Here is a 21,763-nt window from a genome sequence, read left to right on the forward strand (position 1 = left end):
TTCCCACTTTCTTCATTCCATCATTTCACTCATCTCTCATCATCACCGTTTCCTTTAGCCTAACTGGCATAACCGTGGGACGTAAAACTTAAAGATTTCATTTCATTTCATTTTCGTTGCAGCGACGTTTGACCCCAGTTTAAACTCTTACAGCATACACGTCCTTATGACGCTCTGTGGCTGTTCGATGTTCACTCTGTCCTTACGCAAGTTCACGGTGTAGTTGAACTGTCAAACCAAGTAATATGTTGGATATACACACACCAACAACTGACCTTCGCCTTATCTCCACTCGCATTCAACTCACGGTGTGAGAGCCAATTGAATACAGACCTTCACAAAAAGCGAAGAACTTTCTTTCTTACCTTCCCGTGGCCTTCTACTCACTTAAGAACAGATGACCTAGAACAACGCACTTACGGAAAACTCAACGAATTTCATATTTTGAGTGTGTTTTTGTACATTTGTTTTGATACAGTATGGTACAGGAAACAGCAAGCTAAAAATTTGACTAGAGGAACAAAAATGACACTTTTATACAGAAACAGTAACTTCTACTGAACTCACTAAACACGCTAATCGTGTTCCATCACTGATATTACAGACAAAGTTAAGTGGTCCTTAAAAAGGTATGCGATCACCACGGACAAAGATGCGTGATCTTCAACGTGCTTTCGTTTTGCACTGAAGGTTGATAATAATTTGCTGTGGTATGGATTTCCAATTCCCCACCAGTGAGCGCTGCTGACAACTGCTGGATGGATCTTACCAGGAAAGCTATCCAACTCCTCGACGAGTATCACATTGAAACTTGCACAAGTGAAAGAACATATTGAAAGATGGAAAGATGCTTACTCTTATGATTCGCAACGACGTCGAACCGGAAGTAGAATGACCGTTCCCCTTAGGCCTGAAAGTTATGTACTCTGCTCATCCACGCCAGAATGTGAAACACTGGAACCTGTTTTCTCACGAAGAGAAATATTACAAACTCAAGATGATAACAGTCGATAGTGATTGGGATCTCTAGTACGTCATTGATGCGAATCGATGTCAAATGGAACACGATACACGATCGTAAATTCCAAACGAGCACTTTTACCAGGGAGAGAAAAGGGACACGCTGAAACCACAACCCAAAACTGGCTTTCTATGATGATTATTATTGTTATTAGTATGACTATTATTATTATTACTATTATTATTATTATTACTATTATTACTATTAGTAGTAGTAGTAGTAGTAGTAATAGTATGATTAATATTATTAATATGAGCAGTATAATTATTAAAAATAATAATAATGAGAAGAAGAAGACAACAAATGTATTGTTAGGCCCGTTAAGTAATGAAGAACTTCGGCCCGTCTTGAGTGTCCTCTAGCAGTGCTATAAAAGATTTAGAATCCACAAAGAACCATACCCCAGCCGGGATTTGAATTCGGGACCCTTGAGTCGCTGGCTTCACGCCTCAACCCACACGACGCGACGTCTGCAAGAATAAGACATATATATATGACAGGGTTTCTCATCCTGGGGGTCGCGAAGATAAGCGAAAGAGAGAAATATAATTAGAATTTAATACCGCAAAATGTTTTAAAATAATTATTATTTTGAATTTTGTTCTGATAGACAATTTTTTACATATTTGTATACATACTGTCAAGAACAACCAAAAATGGGCTACTAAACATTTTCTACAGATGCACAGTTGTTTAGTATGTCGTCATTCCTTAGTAATACTAACTGCTATGGAGTCTGTTATACAGAATTAAGTAAAAGTTAAATATTTGAATTTACCCTCTTCTATTTGAATTTTTTCATCTATAACCTAAATTCAATTTCAATGCCAGTTCATGCGGTTTAAGTCTTTACGTTTAGTTATAGGTCGACGAATTCACTATCAAGTTCCATAAGAATTCAAAAGTCAGAAAGATATATTTAAAACTTAATAGTGTTAAAGAGTTCCATATAGTATTGACTTAAGATGTTAATTTTCGGCAGGTTGTTCGTATAACTAAAGTTTTTAAATATCAATGCACTCTAAATAAAATAAAGAAAAAATACTACTTTACGAATGTGATACCTGACATTTGTATTGTTAGTATAGTGAAGGCTCTAAGGTGCCGTCTATTGAGCGCAATTCTTGTGGAAGGCAAACGAGTATTAATATCATTGTTTTGTTTTGCTCTTTTACGACATTCTATAGGCAAAAAGATATTTAATGGAAACTAATTGGAACACTAAAATTAATTATTTACTTCTATAGTGCGTTTAGCTAGTGTTCGGAAGAGATTTGGAATTTTACTTCCCATTTAGTTCTAAACCTATGAAGAGTGTTTAATTTCAGATTTAATTCGCTAAACACTGGTCCATATGCCCTACTTACTGACCGGAGAGGCATTTAAATTTTAAATTTATCCCTTTTTTGTTCATAATGTATTTTTCTATATCCCTAATTTTTGACACACACGGAATATTGCAACAATGCAATATTTATTTGAATGGATTAGAATTTGTTTCCGGTAATACAAAAAATAGCCAATACAATTCGAATTTTAAAATGTTGCACCACAACTAAATAGGCCACCTAAATATTAAAATAATTCTGATCGGTTTATTTAAATAGTACAAATGTGTTCTTACTGTTATAAAATAATACAAAATAGTATAAACTTTTGACTTATCTAAATTTTGAACTTAAAATGTCACACTATAATTAAATGGCCCTTCTTCGTTTATTTGAATGATACGCCTTCTTTGTTGGTATAAAATGTAGAAAACCAACCCCATTCCATTTCCAACCCCAACCATGTAATATTCCTTCGTTTATTTGAATAGTACAAAAAGGTATAAAATTCATAGTTTGTTAAAATGGACCTATTTAAATAATACATTTTTCTGGTTGGTACAAACAATAGGGCACCTACATTTATTCCTTCGTTTCTTTAAACTGTACTAAAGGTACAAAATGCTGAGTGAGTTAAAATGGCCCTTCTTTGCTTATTTAAATAATACAATTTTTTCGTTGGTGCAAAAAATTAAATAGTGAACTCAAATTTATTCTTTCGTTTAATTGAATAGTACTTGAGGTATGATGGCGCTTCGCTTTTTTCTGATTGGTAAAAAAATATACAAATAGTAAAAAAATCAAGTTTGAAAATGCTGAACCACTACTAAATAGGCCACCTAAGTTAATTTCTTCGCTTGTTTTGAATAGCTCAAAAGGCATAAAATTCTGAGCTAGTTAAAGATCTCTTTTTCAAAATTTTTAAATAATAACATTTTTATGGTTGGTACAAAATTAAATCGTCCACTCAAATTTCTTTCTTCGTTTATTTGAATAGCCCAAAAATGTATAACAGGCTGAGGTGGCTAAAATGGTCCTTCTTCACTTTTTAAAATAATAAAATATTTTCTGGTTGGTACAAAACTAAATAGGCCACTCAAATATATTCTTTCATTTATTTGATTAAAGCAACAGTCATAAAATCCTGGACTAGTTCAAAATGGTCCTTTTTCGCTTACTTAAATAATGCATTTTTCTGGTTGGTACAAAATGAAATAGTCCACTCAAGTTTATTCCTTCGTTTATTTGATCAGCTCAAAATGATATACAATTCTGATGTACTTAAAATAATCCTTCTTTGCTTATTTAAATAATTCAAAATTAAATATTCCACTCATATTTATTCCTTCCTTTATTTGAATAGTACGAAAGGTATAAAATTCTCTAAAAGAACGCATCTCTCATAAACTATAAGACCTAGTTAAAAAGAAACATGATATTCATAATCAGCATGCTTAAAAACCCCTATATACGGAATTTTATGCAAATCGGTTAAAATTGTTATAAAAGGACGTATCCCTCATATACTATAAGGCCTTGAGAAAAAGAAATACGATATTCGTAATAAACATGTTTAAAAACCGCTATATAGTGAGTTTCATCCAAATCGGACAAAATTGTTACAAAAGGGTGTTTCCCATGTAAACTAAAATACCTGGGTAAAAACATATATAATATTCATAAGCATCATGTTCGAAAACACCTATATACCAAGTTTAATACAAATCGGTTAACAGAGCGTATCAACACAAACTAATATTTTTAATTAGCCTGTTCAAAATAAGGGTTGTAAAAAAGCGAGATCTCTGCTTCTATGTTAAAAAAACAGTGCTTGTATTCTTTAGTAATAGGAATTGAAAAAAAGCCATAGTCTTTTTTAATCTCTGCTATGTTAATTAGGGGTTGAGAAAAGGAACCATAAAAGAGAATGAGTACACTCCTGCTATGCGTTCGTAATCTCTGCTATGTTAAATACGGATTGCGAAAAGTGTATCAGGTGTTTAAAAGTCACTATGTTGGAATGTGTGTTCGTACTCTTTAATCTCTGCTATGTAATATAGGGGTTGGAATTTCTGTTATATGACATTGCGTTATGTAGTCACTGGTATGTTAAAGAGAACGAGTACATCCCGATTATTCTCTGTTATGTTAGTAGCCTTTCTTGTGTAATTTTTGATATGCTACATAAGGGTTTTAAAGTGTCATACTCTTTTATTAGCTCTGTTATGTTACATAGGCTTTTCGAAAATGCACTCTAAACATTAAACATAGCTTTATGTAATAGGTGTTCGTAGTCTTTGTGTAATTACTGATTGAAATATGCGTACATAGTCTTATGTTATTTAAGCTATGTTAAAATAGGGATTGAGAAAATGGGTCGTAAAAGAGAACGAACACCCCCCCCCCAAAAAAAAAGGAGTCATAAAAGATAACGAGTTTTTGGGGTGTTCGATTTTTCGTAGCTGGACGATGCGGGTGGCATCGCATACCGTGTGAAGCTGAGAAATTGAGTCTCTGCTTGAAACCTCTCCCGGAAGAGTTTTACCTGAAAACGTGATATTCCGTATCAGGTGGCACTGAAGAATTGAGTCCTTTGGATCAGTCAGGGCTGACAAATTGTGTGTGTGTGCACACAAAATTCCTAACAAGGAAGGTCCCACAAGTTTTAACTCAAACCTGCTACTTAGCACATATGATAGAGGATCATGATAAATGAAAAAGAACAAAATTTAAGGTGCTATGGAACAGAACGACAGGACCTGCGGGGCGTGAACATTTGAATATTCAACCAATTATATCATGGAAATACTTACGTTTTTAGTAAATATCTTGAAAACCTTTAAAGCAATCAAAACAAAAAGTGCATATTATAATGAGAACAAGATACCGTATTATAAACCATAGTGTTGCCGTAGACAAGGCAGTGTTTCTAACTCAGCATAAAAATATCTTGTTTGAAATGGCATCTTATAAAAATATGCACTGAATTAAATGTACTGTTATCATTAAACATAACAGTGAAGTGCAGTGGTACAGTGCTGCACAGTATTGGATTTACGTGTGCTAAATATGTACACTCATGTCCAAAATGATTGTCGCATATCTATAACTATCTTCTTGTAAGAATGTAATTCGATAATGATTTTGAAGGGTATTTTTTATATTGATACTATGTATGTAATCGGGAAATGTATATTTGTGGTAAATTTCATAGGAAAAGAATTATAAATACGAAAATTAGAGTGAGTAAAACAAAATGTTGCTAAATGGACAAGAAAGTTCTTTTTTTATTGTTCTTATTTAATGCTCTTTTGACAGAAAATTTGCCACATACATGTCTTTGCTGATTATACACATAGTAACGTTATAAGAAATACCGATCGAATTCGTTATCAAATTATATTCCTACAACAACATATTTATAGACATGCGACAATAATTTTGGACATGAGTGTACAATGGATAAGCCTGATATGTGGCAACGTAGGGCAATATAGGAATCCGAGTCTCATATTATGAATTTAATTCAAATGCATAATAAAGCGGATAGTATAACATAGCAAAATGTTATCAGTGCCACAAAAGATTTATGCATTTGAAAAAGGAAATTGAGTGATATCATATTACTTCCTGGGTCAGCACCGAAGCTATATAGGAAAGGACCTACAGCGTAAAGTGAGATCCGAACCACTATGAAAGTCGAAAGATGACAATGAAATGCAAGGTGAAAAGTTCAACAAAAACCTCCATATTCGAGGTGGGATTGGAACCCGCTATCCCTAATAAGTCGGTGGCATAGCCTTCCAGGCTACACGACTATGCGGACCAATTTAAAACGTAATATTATAGTAATAAAATTCCAATGTGAATATGGTAATATTACAGTGTGCAGTAACATAATCATACGATGTGACGAGCGGAAGTAAGAGAATATGTCACTTCACATGAAATACATAAACCAAGAAAGTACTCTGCCAAATTTGTATAAGATAATCTGGAAAAGCAGTTTACAGAATTAGATAACGCTGGTTTCTTTCCTCGCGTGTAACTTTTCTTTTCGCTTGTTATGTGCCACGCGCTTTTTCTAATGCATTCCTTCATTACTTTGTTGCCGCCATATCAGACTTCTACATTGTACATTTTCAGCACACATAGATCCAATAGTGTGCAACAATGTAAAACTACGGTTCTCTGTCACGTTTAGTGATAATAGTGCACTATAAAACTGTGCACATATGTATATGGTGCTATTTCAAACAAAGACATTTTTGCTGACTTGGCAATACTGCCCCATCTATGGCAATGCTTTTGGTCGTTTTCGATATGTTATTTTGTTATCATTGTATTGGGCAACTTTTGTTTTGATTGCTTAAACGGTTTTCAACATATTTACTTAAAACGTACATAATTCCATGACATAATTTTTTGGATATTCAAATGTTGAAACATCGTAGGTCCTATCGTTCTGGTTTATAGCAGCTTAAGTTTTACTGATTTTCATTTCTCATGATGTTCTACCAGATGTACTAAGTGGCACTCAGATTTGAGTGCCAACCTCTGACTTTTCTTTGTAAGGATCCATGGGTTACAAAGCAGATGTTGCAGAAAATGAAGGAAACAAAGACATGGAAAGAGATTGATACAGAAGAGAGCAGAAAGAAGTACAGGAAGTGATACAAGGAGTTGCGGAAGGAAACAAACAGAGCAATGGAACAGTTTTAGAAAATAGAATGTGAGAACATAGAAGAATTAGAAAGAGTTGGGAAATATGTGGAAATATTCCCTATAGGAGGTGAAATCTATAGAACTTCAGTGGAAATAAGGGGCTATTACAATGGCAGTAGAAAATAAGAACGAGAAGGTAGTCAGCGAGAAAAATAAAGTCTTAGGAAGATGGAAAGAATATGTTAAGGATTTATATGAGAGTGGTGAATCTATTTATTAAAGGATTTGTTTCCTTTATTGCCATATTACGTGGATTATCCGGATTTTCGATTTTCCGGATTAGCTTTAATCCCAGTTAATAAACTAACTTGTACTGTATTATTAGTGTTTGATCAGGAAAATATCTGAAAATGAATGTAAAATAATTTGTAGACATAGGCCTAATTAAATTAATCAAAAGAATGTAAATCACCATGCGAAGATTTTAAGAAAATTTAGACAAACTATTTTTTAATCTAAAAATCGATATTATGTAATAAACTTTCACTTTCTTAAAGTGAAATTCACGCTGAATTTTAACGTCATCAGTCTTACTTTTACTACAGTAAAAGGAAGACAGTACACAGTATGTTTAATGAGACGTGTCTCTAAACTATAATTAACTTCTTAACTATATTATTTTAACAATAACCTAATGAAACTCAACGTAAGTAGTTCACAAAGGAAAAAAAAGCCTATTGACGCACTTGAAAACGAAGGTTGCATGCGTAAATCCTGTAGTTTTTGGACTTAACGTATAGACAAATCACTATCCTCTTATACAGTATCAGAAGCTCAAATGCATAGTCTCTTTCCCCCCAAAACCGCAAAAAAGCACTCAAATAACGCCAGCGAACAACTCTCCCTCTGGCAAAACCGATCCATCAATGCTTGTACGACTTTGCCTTATGTCTTTCCAAATTGTCAAGAATGGGATGGTCAGTGACTATTTTGCTTTTCTTCGGTCATTTTTTTAAATTCACAACACATTTTTCTTCTATTTTTCCGTAACTTAGATAAAGCAAACACTTTCCTGCGAAACTAGATCATATATATATACAGGGTGGCCTATTTTAATCTTTCCACGGAAATGTCTCGAACACCGTTGAACATAAATGAACCAAACAAAAACTAAAATAGAAAATACCATGGGGCAAAACGAATGATGATGTCGCGGTACCACCCACGGCCGCCCTTCATGGGGGCCCCGGGGTCTAACTTTAAAAGTTTAAATAGAAACAAGGGGCGAGTGATGAATCATTCGATAGATATTTAAAAACTAAAATGCGTAGTGGCAAAAGATTGTTCATATGAATCACCGTTTTCAAAATTACCACAAGACATGGTACCTGTATCATGTCGGTCACCGTATTCAAAATAGCTGCCAAGATGTGTTGCCTGTATCACACAAAACGTCCAGTACCACTAGTATGAAAACGTTTGAACATAAATAAAACAAACCAAAACTCAAATAAGAAATGTGATGAAGCAAATCCAATGGTGTTATCGCGGTGCCTCTCAGGGCCGCCCTTCGTGGGTCCCAGGGCCCTACTTTAAAATTTTAAATGGAAATATGGGGCGTTTGATAGACCTTTAGAACCTAAAAAGCATTGGGGCAAAAGATTGTTCATATGAGTCACCGTTTTCAAAATTACCACAAGACAGTACCTGTATCAGATAAAACGCCTAGTACAACTGATATGAAAATACCAAAACAAAAATTCGAATAGGAAATCACAGAGGATATTTTTCGTTCCACGAATATTGCAACAGAGGAAGAGATTATTACAGTGAAAGTGCCATAATGCAAAGGAGAAAATCTAATTCCTAGAAAATTATCGCTCCAACCTCCCTCCGTAAGTGGTGAAGCGGGAAGGAACGGTGAAATTGCAAATGAGAACCCAAATTGTATCTACGAAACAAAGTTATCGGAAATGTTTTTTATAAGAGATAGATATCTCTGTACGTAAAATTCTTGTTAAATGGTACCTTCCATTTTGTTTCCAGGCAATGATTTGATGCAAAAATGAATCAACTTAAATGCAAAACAAATTTGTCGAACAATGTGTACAAACGTTGGTTTTGTTCAACAGTCATCTGCACGATATTTGTTCGATTATTTCTCTTCTATGTCATCTTGCATGTGATAGAATATGAGCTTCACTGAATTGATGTCCACAGCTACATTCCAAATAACTTTCAGCGGTAAAATCAGTTGTCAGTAACGTAACGGTACATACTGATGCAGATGCCTCCCAAACATCTTGCACACATTCCGTTAAATTATCAGGGGCGGGCAAAATGTCTGCAAGGTCCAAAACTGTATTATTGAAACCTTTGCTCCTAATTTCAGTTGCTCTTTTTTTCCTATCCAATCTCACTTCGCAATGCAAATAGGTGTTAGACTTGAATTTCACCTTATATTTATTCATTACAGTACTAGTCACTTGTACACACGTGTTTCAGACAAACCACTCCTACTGCAAGTATAAGTCGGGTTCTCCTTTGAGAATTTTCCCATTTATTTCCGCTTCACACACTTATGGGGGGAGATCGGAAAGATAATTTTCTAAGAATTGCATTTCCTCTTTTGCATTATGTCAATTATACTTTAATAATTATAATCTTTTTCTCCATTGCAATATTCTCGAGAAGTGGAATGATAAATACCCTCTGTGATTTCCTACACGAGTTTTATTCTGTTAATTTATCTCCAACTGTTTTCATGTTAGTGGTACTTGACGTTTTAGCTGATACAGACATGTTTGGCGGCCATATTGAATACGGTGACCGATATGAAAAATCTTTTGGCACAACACATTTTAGTTTTTAAAGATCGAACAAGGTATCACTCGCCCGATGTTTTCATTTAAAATTTTAAAGTTTCACCCTGGGTCCAGGCCCGTATCCACGGGGGGGCTAGGGGGGCCGGGCCCCCCTAAATTTTGGCTGGCCCCTAAAAGTTTCACGGTAGGCTTGCAAATGAACTATAATATGGTGATTAAGTATAATATGATTGGGTCGGGCCCCCCCTAACTTCTACCGGGCCCCCCCTAAATTTTTGGGCTGGCTACGGGCCTGCCTGGGTCCCCATGAAGGGCGGCCCTGAGAGGCACCGCGACAACACCATTCGGCGTTCCCCATGACTTTTAATATTTGGGTTTTTGTTGGGCTTATTTATGTTAAACTTTTTTCGAGATATTTCCGTGGAAAGGTTAAAATGGGCCAACCGATATATATATATATATATATATATATATATATATATATATATATATATATATATATATATATACAGGGTGAGTCAAACTAAGTGTTACAAGCCAATATCTCGCGAACTATATATTATATAAGAAAAATATTAAGAGACAATGTACAATACAGAGGGGCCTAACAAATGAGTCAAACATTAGGTTTTTCCCGCCCCCCATTTTGGGAGGAGGGGGTGAACGTGAAATTTTCAAATAGGAACATAGGTCGAGTGATACCTCGTTCGAAAGAGCTTGAAAAATTGAACAATTTTTGTAGGAAACAATTTTTGAAATGGGGCACCGTTTTCAAGATGGGCCCCAAAAAAGGTCCTGTATCGGATAAAAATTCCAGTACTTATAAATAAGTGTTACAAGCCAATATCTCGCGAACTATACATCATATAAGAAAAATATTAAGAGACAATGTAAAATACAGAGGGGCCTAAGAAATGAGTCAAATATTAGGTTTCCCTCGCCCCTCATTTTGGGAGGAGGGGGTGAACGTGAAATTTTCAAATGGGAACATAAATCGAGTGATACCTCGTTCGAAAGAGCTTGAAAAATTGAACAATTTTTATAGGAAACAATTTTTGATATGGGGTACCGTTTTCAAGGTAGACCCCAAAATTGGTCCTGTATCAGATAAAATTTCCAGTACTTATAAATCGGAAACGACGATTAAACAAAAAATGAAAAACGAAAACATCATAGGCAATGTGGAATGATGTTGTCGTGGTGTCCCCAGGGCCCTAATCATTGGGCCCCTGGACGATTTCAAAATTTCAAATGGAAATATACCTGTAGGTTGAGTGATACCTTGTTTGATAGATCGTGGAAAGCCAAACAGCTTCGTACAAAATTTGTTTTCATTTTGGGCAAGCCTGTTTCAAAATGGCCGCCAAAAATGGTTCCACATCTAGATAGAAAGTGCAGTGTTCAAATTGAGTATTACACGCCAATATCAAGCGAACTACGCATCAAATAAGAAAAGTGTTAAGAGTCAATGTACAATACAGAAAGCCAGAAATTTGTGTTAAAGAAGTTCCCTCGCCCCGCTTTTGTATGGAGGGGTGTACATGGAATTTTCAAATCGCAACATAGGGCGAGTGATACCTCTTTGATAGATCGTGAAATACCAAACAGCTTACTACAAAAGTTGTTTTGATTTCAGGCAAGCCTGTCACAACAGCATTACCACAACCTAATATCCTGTAAAGTAGTAGAATAACGTTTAGTAATTCTACGGGTATGTGCGATGTTAAAAATTGTAATTTCAATCACTGTAAAGCAAATAATTTCAACACTTACCATGTTACAAATGATGCTCGATATGTCCTGCATCCTGCTCCACACACCTCCGTAAGCGGCGGCGTAGGGATGTTCGTACATCATGTAGCATCATTGGAGTGATAGATGTACACACTCCTTGGATACGCTACTTCATATCATCAGTAGTTGTTGGTACGTTGGACATTATCCGATCCTTAACATAACCCCAGAGGAAAAAATCAAGTGGGGTTAGGTCAGGAGATCGTGGAGGCCAGTGAATAGGACCTCGACGCCCAATCCATTTATTCGCCATACGGTGGTCCAATAAGGCTCTGACCTGGCGTGCGTTGTGTGGTGGAGCACCATCATGTTGATATCACATTCTTATACGTTCTGCGAAAGGAATATTCTCTAACAAATCCGGGTATAGTACATCACTGATAAATGCGGCATAGGTATCACCAATAAGACGTCCATCAAAAAAATATGGCCCAATGATATGGCTACCAAGGATGCCACACCATACATTAAGAGACCACCGATGCTGATGAGCAACTTGTCTCTGCCATAGTGGATTTTCCCTAGCCCAATAATGCATATTATGTCGTTTACGTGTCCTGTGTTTGTAAATGTAGCTTCGTCGCTAAACAAGATGGTGGATATGAAGTTGCGCTGTTTGTTTTCCATACCTTCCAACCATAGACAAAATTGCAATCTGGCATGAAAATCATTGCCAGATAGTTCCTGATGTAAGATGATATGATACAGATGAAACATGCACTCGTACAAAATACGCACTACAGATCTTTGGCTAACTCCACTGGCCTGAGTGAGGTGTCTCGTGGTAACATGTGGGTCTACATGCACTGCTGCCAATATTCCTGTTGCAGAGCGTTCTTCATTGGTTGCAGAGCGGTAACGACCCCTAGCTCGTCCCCGGACAAGACTACCATGTTGCCGCAAACGTCTTTCCAATCGCAGAAATGCCATGTGAGATGTTTTTTTGGCGTTGGGGATAGCGCATTGCATACATTCGTGCCGCGTTACGATAGTTTCTTCTACATTCGCCCAACACCAGCAACATATCTACACAATGATCAAACACCGCCTTTGCTCTATTCAAACGCTACCCAAACTAATAATATTAATGCGATAGTGTTCGTTTGCTTGTACGGAAAACTTATCACCAAAGTTGATATCCCGTTCTTTCTACGCTTTTGAATCGTTCAACACACAAGTACAGCCCCTACCTACAATATCCACACTGCCACTTCCCTTTAAGTCACTAACACTCTCACTAACAGCTAGGCAATGTAACATCAATGATGATTTTACGTTGATCACTACTACTCAACAAGAAAAAAAATAATACCATACTATTCACACTGCATGAACAAACAACACACAGGTACAGTCAAATGTTCTCAGTAGAACAATGAAAATCACATTCCCCGTTCCATGTGATCGGCTCTATTGACACTTGTGTATACCAGCCATTATTAAGGAGCTATTGCTACGTTTCTAATGTCTATTTTCGGGTTTCCGGCACCAATTTATAATACGTTAAAAAGTCTATTTTCTGAAGTTGAGACACCACTAATTTTACTACATTTATTTCTACGTAGTATCTAGATCGTATCCCGGTTCTTAAACTACGTGACAAACACAATTTACCATTTTCTATGTTCCCATTTGAAAATTTCACGTTCACCCCCCTCCCCCCAAAATGGGGGCGGGGGAAACCTAATGTTTGACTCATTTCTTAGGCCCCTCTGTATTGTACATTGTCTCTTAATATTTTTCTTATATGCTGTATAGTTCGCGAGATATTGGCTTGTAACACTTATTTTGAACTACCCTGTATATATATATATATATATATATATATATATATATATATATATATATACGAGGGGGACCAAGAGAAACCGGATTGAAAGAGCGCTGCTGTTCCTAGGCGTAGTAGAGAGTTCTCCTGCTAGGTGGGTCTAGAAGAGACCTTCCCAGATCAGTTGGCCAAACGGCTTCTGCGTAGGAGGTTAACGTTTGGTCGTATTATTGTTTTTCTCAACTGTTCTCGTTTGCCGCCTGCGAAATCGTTATGACAGATTCAAAGGAACAAGGAGTGTTTTTGCTTCCTAGTTGGAAAATCGGAAACGAAAACTTACCAAATGTTTCAACAGGCTTTCAAGAAGGATACTATGAACCGCACACAATTTTTTTGAGGAATTTGGGCGCTTTGAGTGTGGTGAAATGAGTGTTGAAGATAATGCTCGTTCTGGGAGCTCTTCATAATTTCGAAACGACGTAAACATCGAACAAATCTGCCCCAAAATCAGCGAGGATCGTCGTTTCATGATTGATGATATTTCAAAACAGGCAGGAGTGAGTTGGAGCTCGTGCCAGCGTGAGGTTTTGTAAATGAGACATGTTTCCGCTAAGTTCGTTTCTCGCCTCGTCACACAGGATCAAATCATTCGTCTGAATTTGAGCCAGGACTTGAAAAATCAGATTGAAAGTGATCCAAACTTTTTAACCAACATGATGACATTTTCCGAGAATTAAACAAAATCTAAAAGAAAAATGTTTTGATGGTGTAGGGGTTGTAAAAAGAACTTCGCGAGCGGATAGGACGATATAAAAGTTCCAGAGTTTCAGAGGTGCTTCAAACAGTGGGAAAGAAGTTGGGAGAAATGAATCGTATTTAATGGAGAGTACTTTGAAGGAGACTGAAAGAATTTTGAAAAAAAAATGTAATAAATAATTTTTTTAGAACGAAAGTCCGGTTTCTTTTGGGTCCTTCCTCCTATCTATCTATCTATATCTATATCTATATATATCCATATCTATATCTATCTATCTATCTATCTATCTATATATATATATGGAGAGAGAGAGAGAGAGTAGTTTGATAGTTAATATAACTGTCTTAGGAAATAAACCATACAATGTAGTCAAAAGGATTTTTTTTTCACTGGATACCAGAAGTGACAAGTAGGAGCCTACACAATAGCCTAATAAAATGTGATATGACGAAATTAGGTAGAACTACGAATATCTTTGGAACGAATTATACAAGATGAATGGTTGTTAAAAAGTGTTGGAAAAACCATAATCCAGCAATGGATCGACAATTGTTGATAATAGTCTAGTATGTATGGATGTAACAAACGGTTCTATTTGGGTGTAACAAACGGTTCTGCGAACTCGAAATATTTTATTAACCGGTTCTGGCGAAGCAAGTGCGAACCACTTGAATAGCATCATTCTGTGTTTACACATAACTAATTGAATATTGTTCTTTTCTTCTGCAGATCTCAACCATGTCTAAGGTTTCCCCAGTGAAGGAAATGGATCCTCCAAAGACATTTCTGACTCAACACTCTCCATTGGCCATACAAGAAGGAGTGGAAGTGAGTGACGACGTTGTCAGTGCCTTTGCTGCGAAAACAATTTGCCTCGGCATTGTTTTCCTTCTTATAGTAATATATGTCATATATGTTGTGTGTGTGGAATACCCAGATGAGCTTCTCAAGATTAACAACACAGAGGTTTAATTACTCGAAAGTCAAAAATCTTAGCATCCACCTGTAGGTGCTTTCTTTCGATACTTATTGTATTCTCTAAAATTCGAAGATTTGTCATATATATTTGTACTCCAGTAAGAAACACAGAACTATGTAACATATTCACACTAATAAATTGGAAATTTGAGATTGCACTGAGTTGAAATTTTAACATTTTTTCCTTCATATAGCATGGCTGTTAAACTTTTGCTACTAGTATGGTGGAGTCAAATACGACCCCTTTAAAAATAAATAAATAACTGTTAAAAACTTCTTAGTAACAAATACAATTATATTTATCGTTCCATAACTATGTCCTGTATGCTAAAGGAAAATGTATAAAATCCATATGAATGATATAATATATGATAATGAAGGAAAACAGTGAAACAAGAATCTTGGGTGACAGAAAATTCGTAGAAACGCACAAACGTAATTTTGTCCACCACAAATATATATTGCCTGAAAGAAAACCATGATCCCTTGCAGGGTGTGTGCGTATGCTGCCTCCAACCATCATGTTCCCTGCGTATTAAAGTAATCAAAATTACTTACTCTGAATCCTAAACAAGTGAGATCACAGAAAAAATAGACACATGTCTGTATGAACTGCTTCCAGATGTGAACCAACCATTTTAGTTGCATGCGAATACTTCGTTACTTGGAAACAATTACAGGTAACTCCATAAGGAACACAACAAGGCATCGTGGAAATAGGAAAGATTGAAGAATACCGAATTAGGTTTAATTATAGGTTGATGCATACTTGCGAACCTTATGAAGCTTATCGACCATATCTCGAAATAGTAGTTTTTCTTATTGGGTCAGCACCCACCGTGACCCACTGACCCACTCTGCTCAGTGAATTGTAGACAGCATTTTATAAACATTGATAAATTTGTTTACGTTTTACTTTCAAGGCCTTCACTTTTCTTCTATTTTTATTGTAAATGTGATGCATCTAACAGTACATTGGCAAGAACTAGTCAATCAATTTTTACGTGAAAAGAAAACGATTATTCTCTAAATTTTAAATGATTAAGCTCTCAGTAATTGAATATAGTTTTTCTTTTAAAAACAAATTATTCTTCTCTTTGAGTATCTTTGCTTGTGTCTTATATTCAAAGGGGAATGGAGGATGAGAGTAAATTCCGCCCATAGTAGCAATAAGTGTAGATAGACAACCAGGGCTTTAACTAGACTTGAAGTTTTGGTTGGGCAGGCATTGTTCTAGGTCGGACTCTAAATATCTTAATATCCAAGGTTCAGAACTTAACCCGGATCCGCCCAATGTAACATATATGTAACGCAAGCAAGACAAACAGATATGACTCTCTACTATTAGCTGCATCGCTGAACGAAAACAAAAATTGTGTCAAGTGTCACGTGAGAGGTCTGTCATGCACCTGAGGATCAAATATTGCATTATTTGGTTATCGGGAGAAACATAGGATCGTCGTAATTATGTACAGCTTGCCGATATGAGTGCTGAGCACATGTGTCTTAGGTAATTACACATTCTTTATTTCTTGGATGTCTATATAATAACATACATATTATACGTTCTTTTTCGCAGAAGGGTCTAGAGAGTAGCCTATTTTTACAGATCCCTTTTTTATTTGCTTGTTTTGATTTTGTGTCCTTGTAAATTGTGCTGTTACATATGTTACGTTGGACGCTTATTGGTGTCATTTCATTTTTACAGTGCTCTGACAACTGTCGTCTTGTATTTGTTTACGTTCTTGATTTTACAAACAAATATGTTACTTTCAGTGTTACTACACTGAGTACATACAACCGTGGTACAAAAATAACAACTGTTCTATGCATAATTGTACATGGGGCTTAGGGTAACAAACCCCCAGGAACTCAAGTTTATGTAATATATGTTTTCTTAGATTATACTTCCTTGTCATTATATTTCTTAGTTGCAAAGTTTATTAAAAAGTAATATATGAATTTTATTTATTGAACAAATTCCCAGATACAGCATAACTTTGCCATTTTACACAGGGACATGCTAACAAAAGAAAGAAAAAAAACAAGACAACAATAACAACAACATAGAAAAAAAAGAGTGTAAGAGTAAAACTGCCAACATTCTTCAATGAACCATTGCAGCTCGTATCTCGAATCTTTGCGTTCGAGGAGTTTGACTCCAGGTTTGGAAGCCGTAACCACGCACGTCGCGTCGGGAATAAAATATGACTTTGTGTTAAGGGACACAAGCTCTTAGCCGGTAAAGGACGTTTTCTTAAGGCTAGCCCCAACTAATGAAGTCCTAGGTTCACATACCTTGTGCGTATAAGTAGGTTATAAACGCGCCCTCCAACATTAGCATTAAACTTTGGAGACTTATTTTGCTGAAGACTCATCTCAACTCTTCAGGATTGTTTGGAGCAGCAACTAGATTGCTACGTGGGATTATCCCGGCAACTTTTTCCCCAGTGCTAATCCTCCAAGTGTGTCAATGGTGTGAGAGAAGCATTTATAGTGAAGTCTTAATTATAATTTTTCTATATATAAATCAAAGTGATAAAGGGATACAATAAAGTGAAAACTAAAGTACGATCGTGATAATGGAAATAATCATATATGCATTTAGTGTTGAGTGTTGTGATCATTTCTCTTCGTTCTTTTTTTAATAGTACTCTAATAAAGAAGTATAGTGTCATTTAACCCAGTGTGTTTTCGTTATATGTGTGAATGATATTTGTGTGCGTTATGGTCTGGATGATCGTCTAATCGTCCGTGAGGTTTTCGAGACGAGACATCCGAACCTCTCGGCACCTAATGCTCATCTCATCATTGAGACCGACGAGCGATTTGGAAACAATTTGTAATCCCTTCTTGGAGAGGTCCTTCAACGTCCTACTCAGGTAAGTCCAGGTCTCCAGGAGAATACTTATTGGTAGGACAACGAACTCCGAACAGCGACCAGATACCTGGTCGATTACAAATAAATGCCGCCCGAACAGAGACAACGAATCGATTACAAATAAATAGCAGCCCGAACAGCGACAAGATCCCTGGGTGGTTACAATGATCAAGGTATATAGATGAATTGCCACTTTTCATGGTGCACAAATAACTTACTCCCCCTCAATTTTGTGAACCCTAGGATTCATTTTCCTGTTCACCGTAGGAGGTCTTACTGGAGTTATATAGCAAATTCATCAATAGACATTGTACTTTACTACACTTATTACGTTGTAGCACATTTCCATTATGTACTATCTATAGGAGCTGTATTTGCTACCATGGCAGGTATTATCTACTGATTCCCTTTATTTACAGGAACAACAATAAATCCAACATGGCTAAAAATTCAATTCCTAGCCATATTTATAGGAGTAAACATTACATTCTTTCCTTCCTAGGCCATCCTTACAAAATTTCCTAGGCCTAAGAGGTATACCTCGTCGATATTCAGACTACCCTGATGCCTACACTACATGAAATACAGTATCAAGTGCAGGTCCATTCCTTTCTTTCGTCGCCGTTTTAGAACTCGTAATTATTATATGAGAAGCCTTTGCTAGTGCTCGGCCAGTAATCTTCTCAAACCAGCAAACAACATTCCTTGAATGATTTCAAAATCTGCCACCCGCAGAACATAGTTGCGCAGAACTTCCTCTACTAACAAACTTCTAAGAGGGCAGATAAATGCATTAGGCCTAAGCCCCAAATTTTAGATAATATTCATCTTTCTTAGGAATGACCATTTGAAATCAACTAGGTCTCCAAAGTAGGTCTATGGCAGTATGTAACCTTCGTGTGTGGCCCTAGAACAATGGATTGCAGACAATTACCTATTGTATTTGTAATTGAGAAGCACCAGCGGGGTGCCGGGAGACAATAGATAGAGAGTATAGTTGTATAGAAATACACTATTGTTGAAATGACATATGATGACAGGTAATGGTTGTTGTACTATTGTATGTATAGTAGTGACATAAAAGAGAATAATAAAAGAGAAACCTTGGAAACTTGCTGAACAATGGGAAGCTTGTTATAAAGAATAATAAAAGAGAAACCTTGCAGGTGTATGTAAAGAGAAACCTTGCAGCTGTATGCGTTAAAGAATAATAATTTGGGTGTTGAACAATAACGGATTGTTATAAAAAAGAGTTTTTAACCCGGCTGCGGCGGAAACGCGGACGCGGCGCGGGAAGGCGCGGGGGGGCGCGAACGGAAAATAGCCGCGTGCGCGGGCGCGAGCGCGTGACGTCATTTGAAATTTTTATTTAAATATTGGTTTTAAAAAATAGGCATGTATAGTTTTGTTAGCGATGGAGAACCGTCAGTTTGTAGAAGACGTTGATGTGAAGCATAAGTTAGACGCTGAGAATGAATATCCAGATTCTCCAGATTGTACATTTGATGAAAATGAATTAGAAAGATATGAAAACGATAATATAAAAGTTTATGCAGATGATAGTGAGGCCGAATCAAATGACGAAGTGGTATCAATTGCGGATACGCCGCCATGTTCACCTGATTTATCAGAATTAAGTTGGAACTGTGAATGTGGTGTTAATTATGTGGATGTGAACTGTGTAAGAGACTGCATTGCGAAATGGAAACCAAATGATTATTTAATATGCTATGCATGCTATTGGCACGATACATGTGAATGGTCTCATGAATGTTTTTATTGTAATGAAGACGTTTTAGACATTCGTGTTTGGTCTCTGTTAGTGAATCCTCGCGTACAGGAGGAATTATTTGACATTTATGGAGAAACACATACAGTTATTACACCATTAACAAGAGACTATTTTAATATTACATTTGGTGAACTATCAGTGGATGTGAATGTACGAAAAGAACTTTTAAGTATTTTTCTTGAAAAAGACAGATCGAACGACAATAGTGAGGTGTGTTAAGAAAACGTACTGTACATAATGTATTTCGAAAATAATTTTTGTGTATCATGTAGTGAAGAACATATTAGTGAAGTTTGTGTTTTAAAAACTATAAGTGCATACTTACGCTTTAATAATAATATTTCCTGTGAACAATGTTTGCTGCATCTTGAACATCAATGTTTATTTCACGATGATATTGGAACTTTTGCTGTAGAATATTTATCCAATGATATAACTCTTATTGATTTATTTGAAGTGTTTGAAGAACAGCATAGTGAAATTTCAAGTATAAACTTTATACGCAAAGTGCGTGATTGTTTAAAGAACATGGAATTTGTTGGACAAATTATACCATTTTTCTTAGATCGTAAACATAAAATTTCACCATGTGTTAATGAATACATTATTGACATACAAGGTTTTAAGATTTCAAATAATGAATTTATTATACGTGAATTTTGTTTAACTGCGTGTGATGATACAGTAAATTTGCATTGTTTAATAAAATCACCAGTAGAATACAATATACTTCCATTAGGTTGTCAAAAACAAATTGAATGGTTAACATTAAACTTACATGGATTAACTTGGAATGATAAATGCGGTTATACTGTATCACACATACGTAACCTTATATATCAACTTTGTAAACAAGATGCAACCTTTTATTGTAAAGGTGCAGAAAAAACACTTTGGATTAAAAATATTTTTGCACTAGCTAATGTTATTGATTTGGAAAGTAAACAGTGTCCACCATTAAACACAATGCATGCAAACGTATTTAATGATTATTGTGCTTTTCATGAACAAAATATTAAACTTGATAAAAAATCAGGATGTGCATTTCGTAATGCACAACAGTTATGTTATTGGTGGAAGTTTCAACGTACTATAACATTAACTAATGCATTTGGAAAGTTGTAAAAAGGATATGATATGTTCTTGTAAATAAAAATACAAGATTTTAAATTGTAAATAAAAAAATTTTATTAAACTAATTTACTTGTTTTTCTTTTTCATTATATTGGATACATGATTGAATACAATTTTATCATTTTGTTTAAGATTATTTTTTTTGAACAAATTTAAACATTGGTTAAAGTTTTTCTTTCGTACAATATGATGCAGAAAGTACAACACAAATTGTCCACACAAGATTGAATTATCATCTTGATATGCGGAACTATTTGTAAAATATATTTTACAATTTTTATTTAAAAAAGTTTTTATTTCTTTTGGAAATGGTAATGTTAGGCTATCGAAATAGTATCCTCTTTGATTTTCATCAATGAATACACACACCCAATGTGTGCCACCTGAAGATGAATTGCTTAAATTTATAATAAGTCCAGCCGGTGGTTGCACAGTTTTTGGTATTCTATCAATAGGATAAATGCCATGCACATTTGCACCAGTAACTTTATCACGAAGTAACACTTTTATTAAATCATCCGTGTACATAACTTTTGTTTTTAAATTCACATCACTTTACATCACTTCACTTTATACGCGTATATGTTGGAAGACCTAGTGGAGTATATGGAATATTTTCATAAAACGAAATAACATGTTTAAAATATTCATGACAGAGTTTTTTATAACTTTTCCAATAACGATGAATGGTGCTAACGCATAAAAAATACTTTTGACAAACTTCATAGTATGATACCTTGTAACTCTTTGAATAATCAAGCAAAAATATTACAATATACAATGTTTAACACACTTTGTACCAGTAGGACACATGTAATTC

At 35.5% G+C, this 21,763-nt stretch overlaps 1 protein-coding gene across 2 annotated transcripts in view; it reads left to right on the forward strand.

Moving 5' to 3' along the window:
• The window catches only part of LOC145674551 (uncharacterized), a 324,837-nt gene extending 309,549 nt beyond the window's left edge, over positions 1 to 15,288 (forward strand). For both annotated transcript variants that reach the window (XM_081744724.1, XM_081744723.1), the window contains exon 4: positions 14,888 to 15,288. In XM_081744724.1, the coding sequence (XP_081600850.1) occupies positions 14,888 to 15,130 (243 nt within the window). In that variant the 3' untranslated portion in view covers positions 15,131 to 15,288. The remainder of the gene's footprint in view (positions 1 to 14,887) is intronic.
• The last annotated feature ends 6,475 nt before the right edge of the window (positions 15,289 to 21,763 follow it).

Source organism: Thermobia domestica, chromosome 17 (assembly GCF_964235325.1).
Source record: "Thermobia domestica chromosome 17, izTheDome1.hap1.1, whole genome shotgun sequence".
Lineage (NCBI taxonomy): Eukaryota > Metazoa > Arthropoda > Insecta > Zygentoma > Lepismatidae > Thermobia > Thermobia domestica.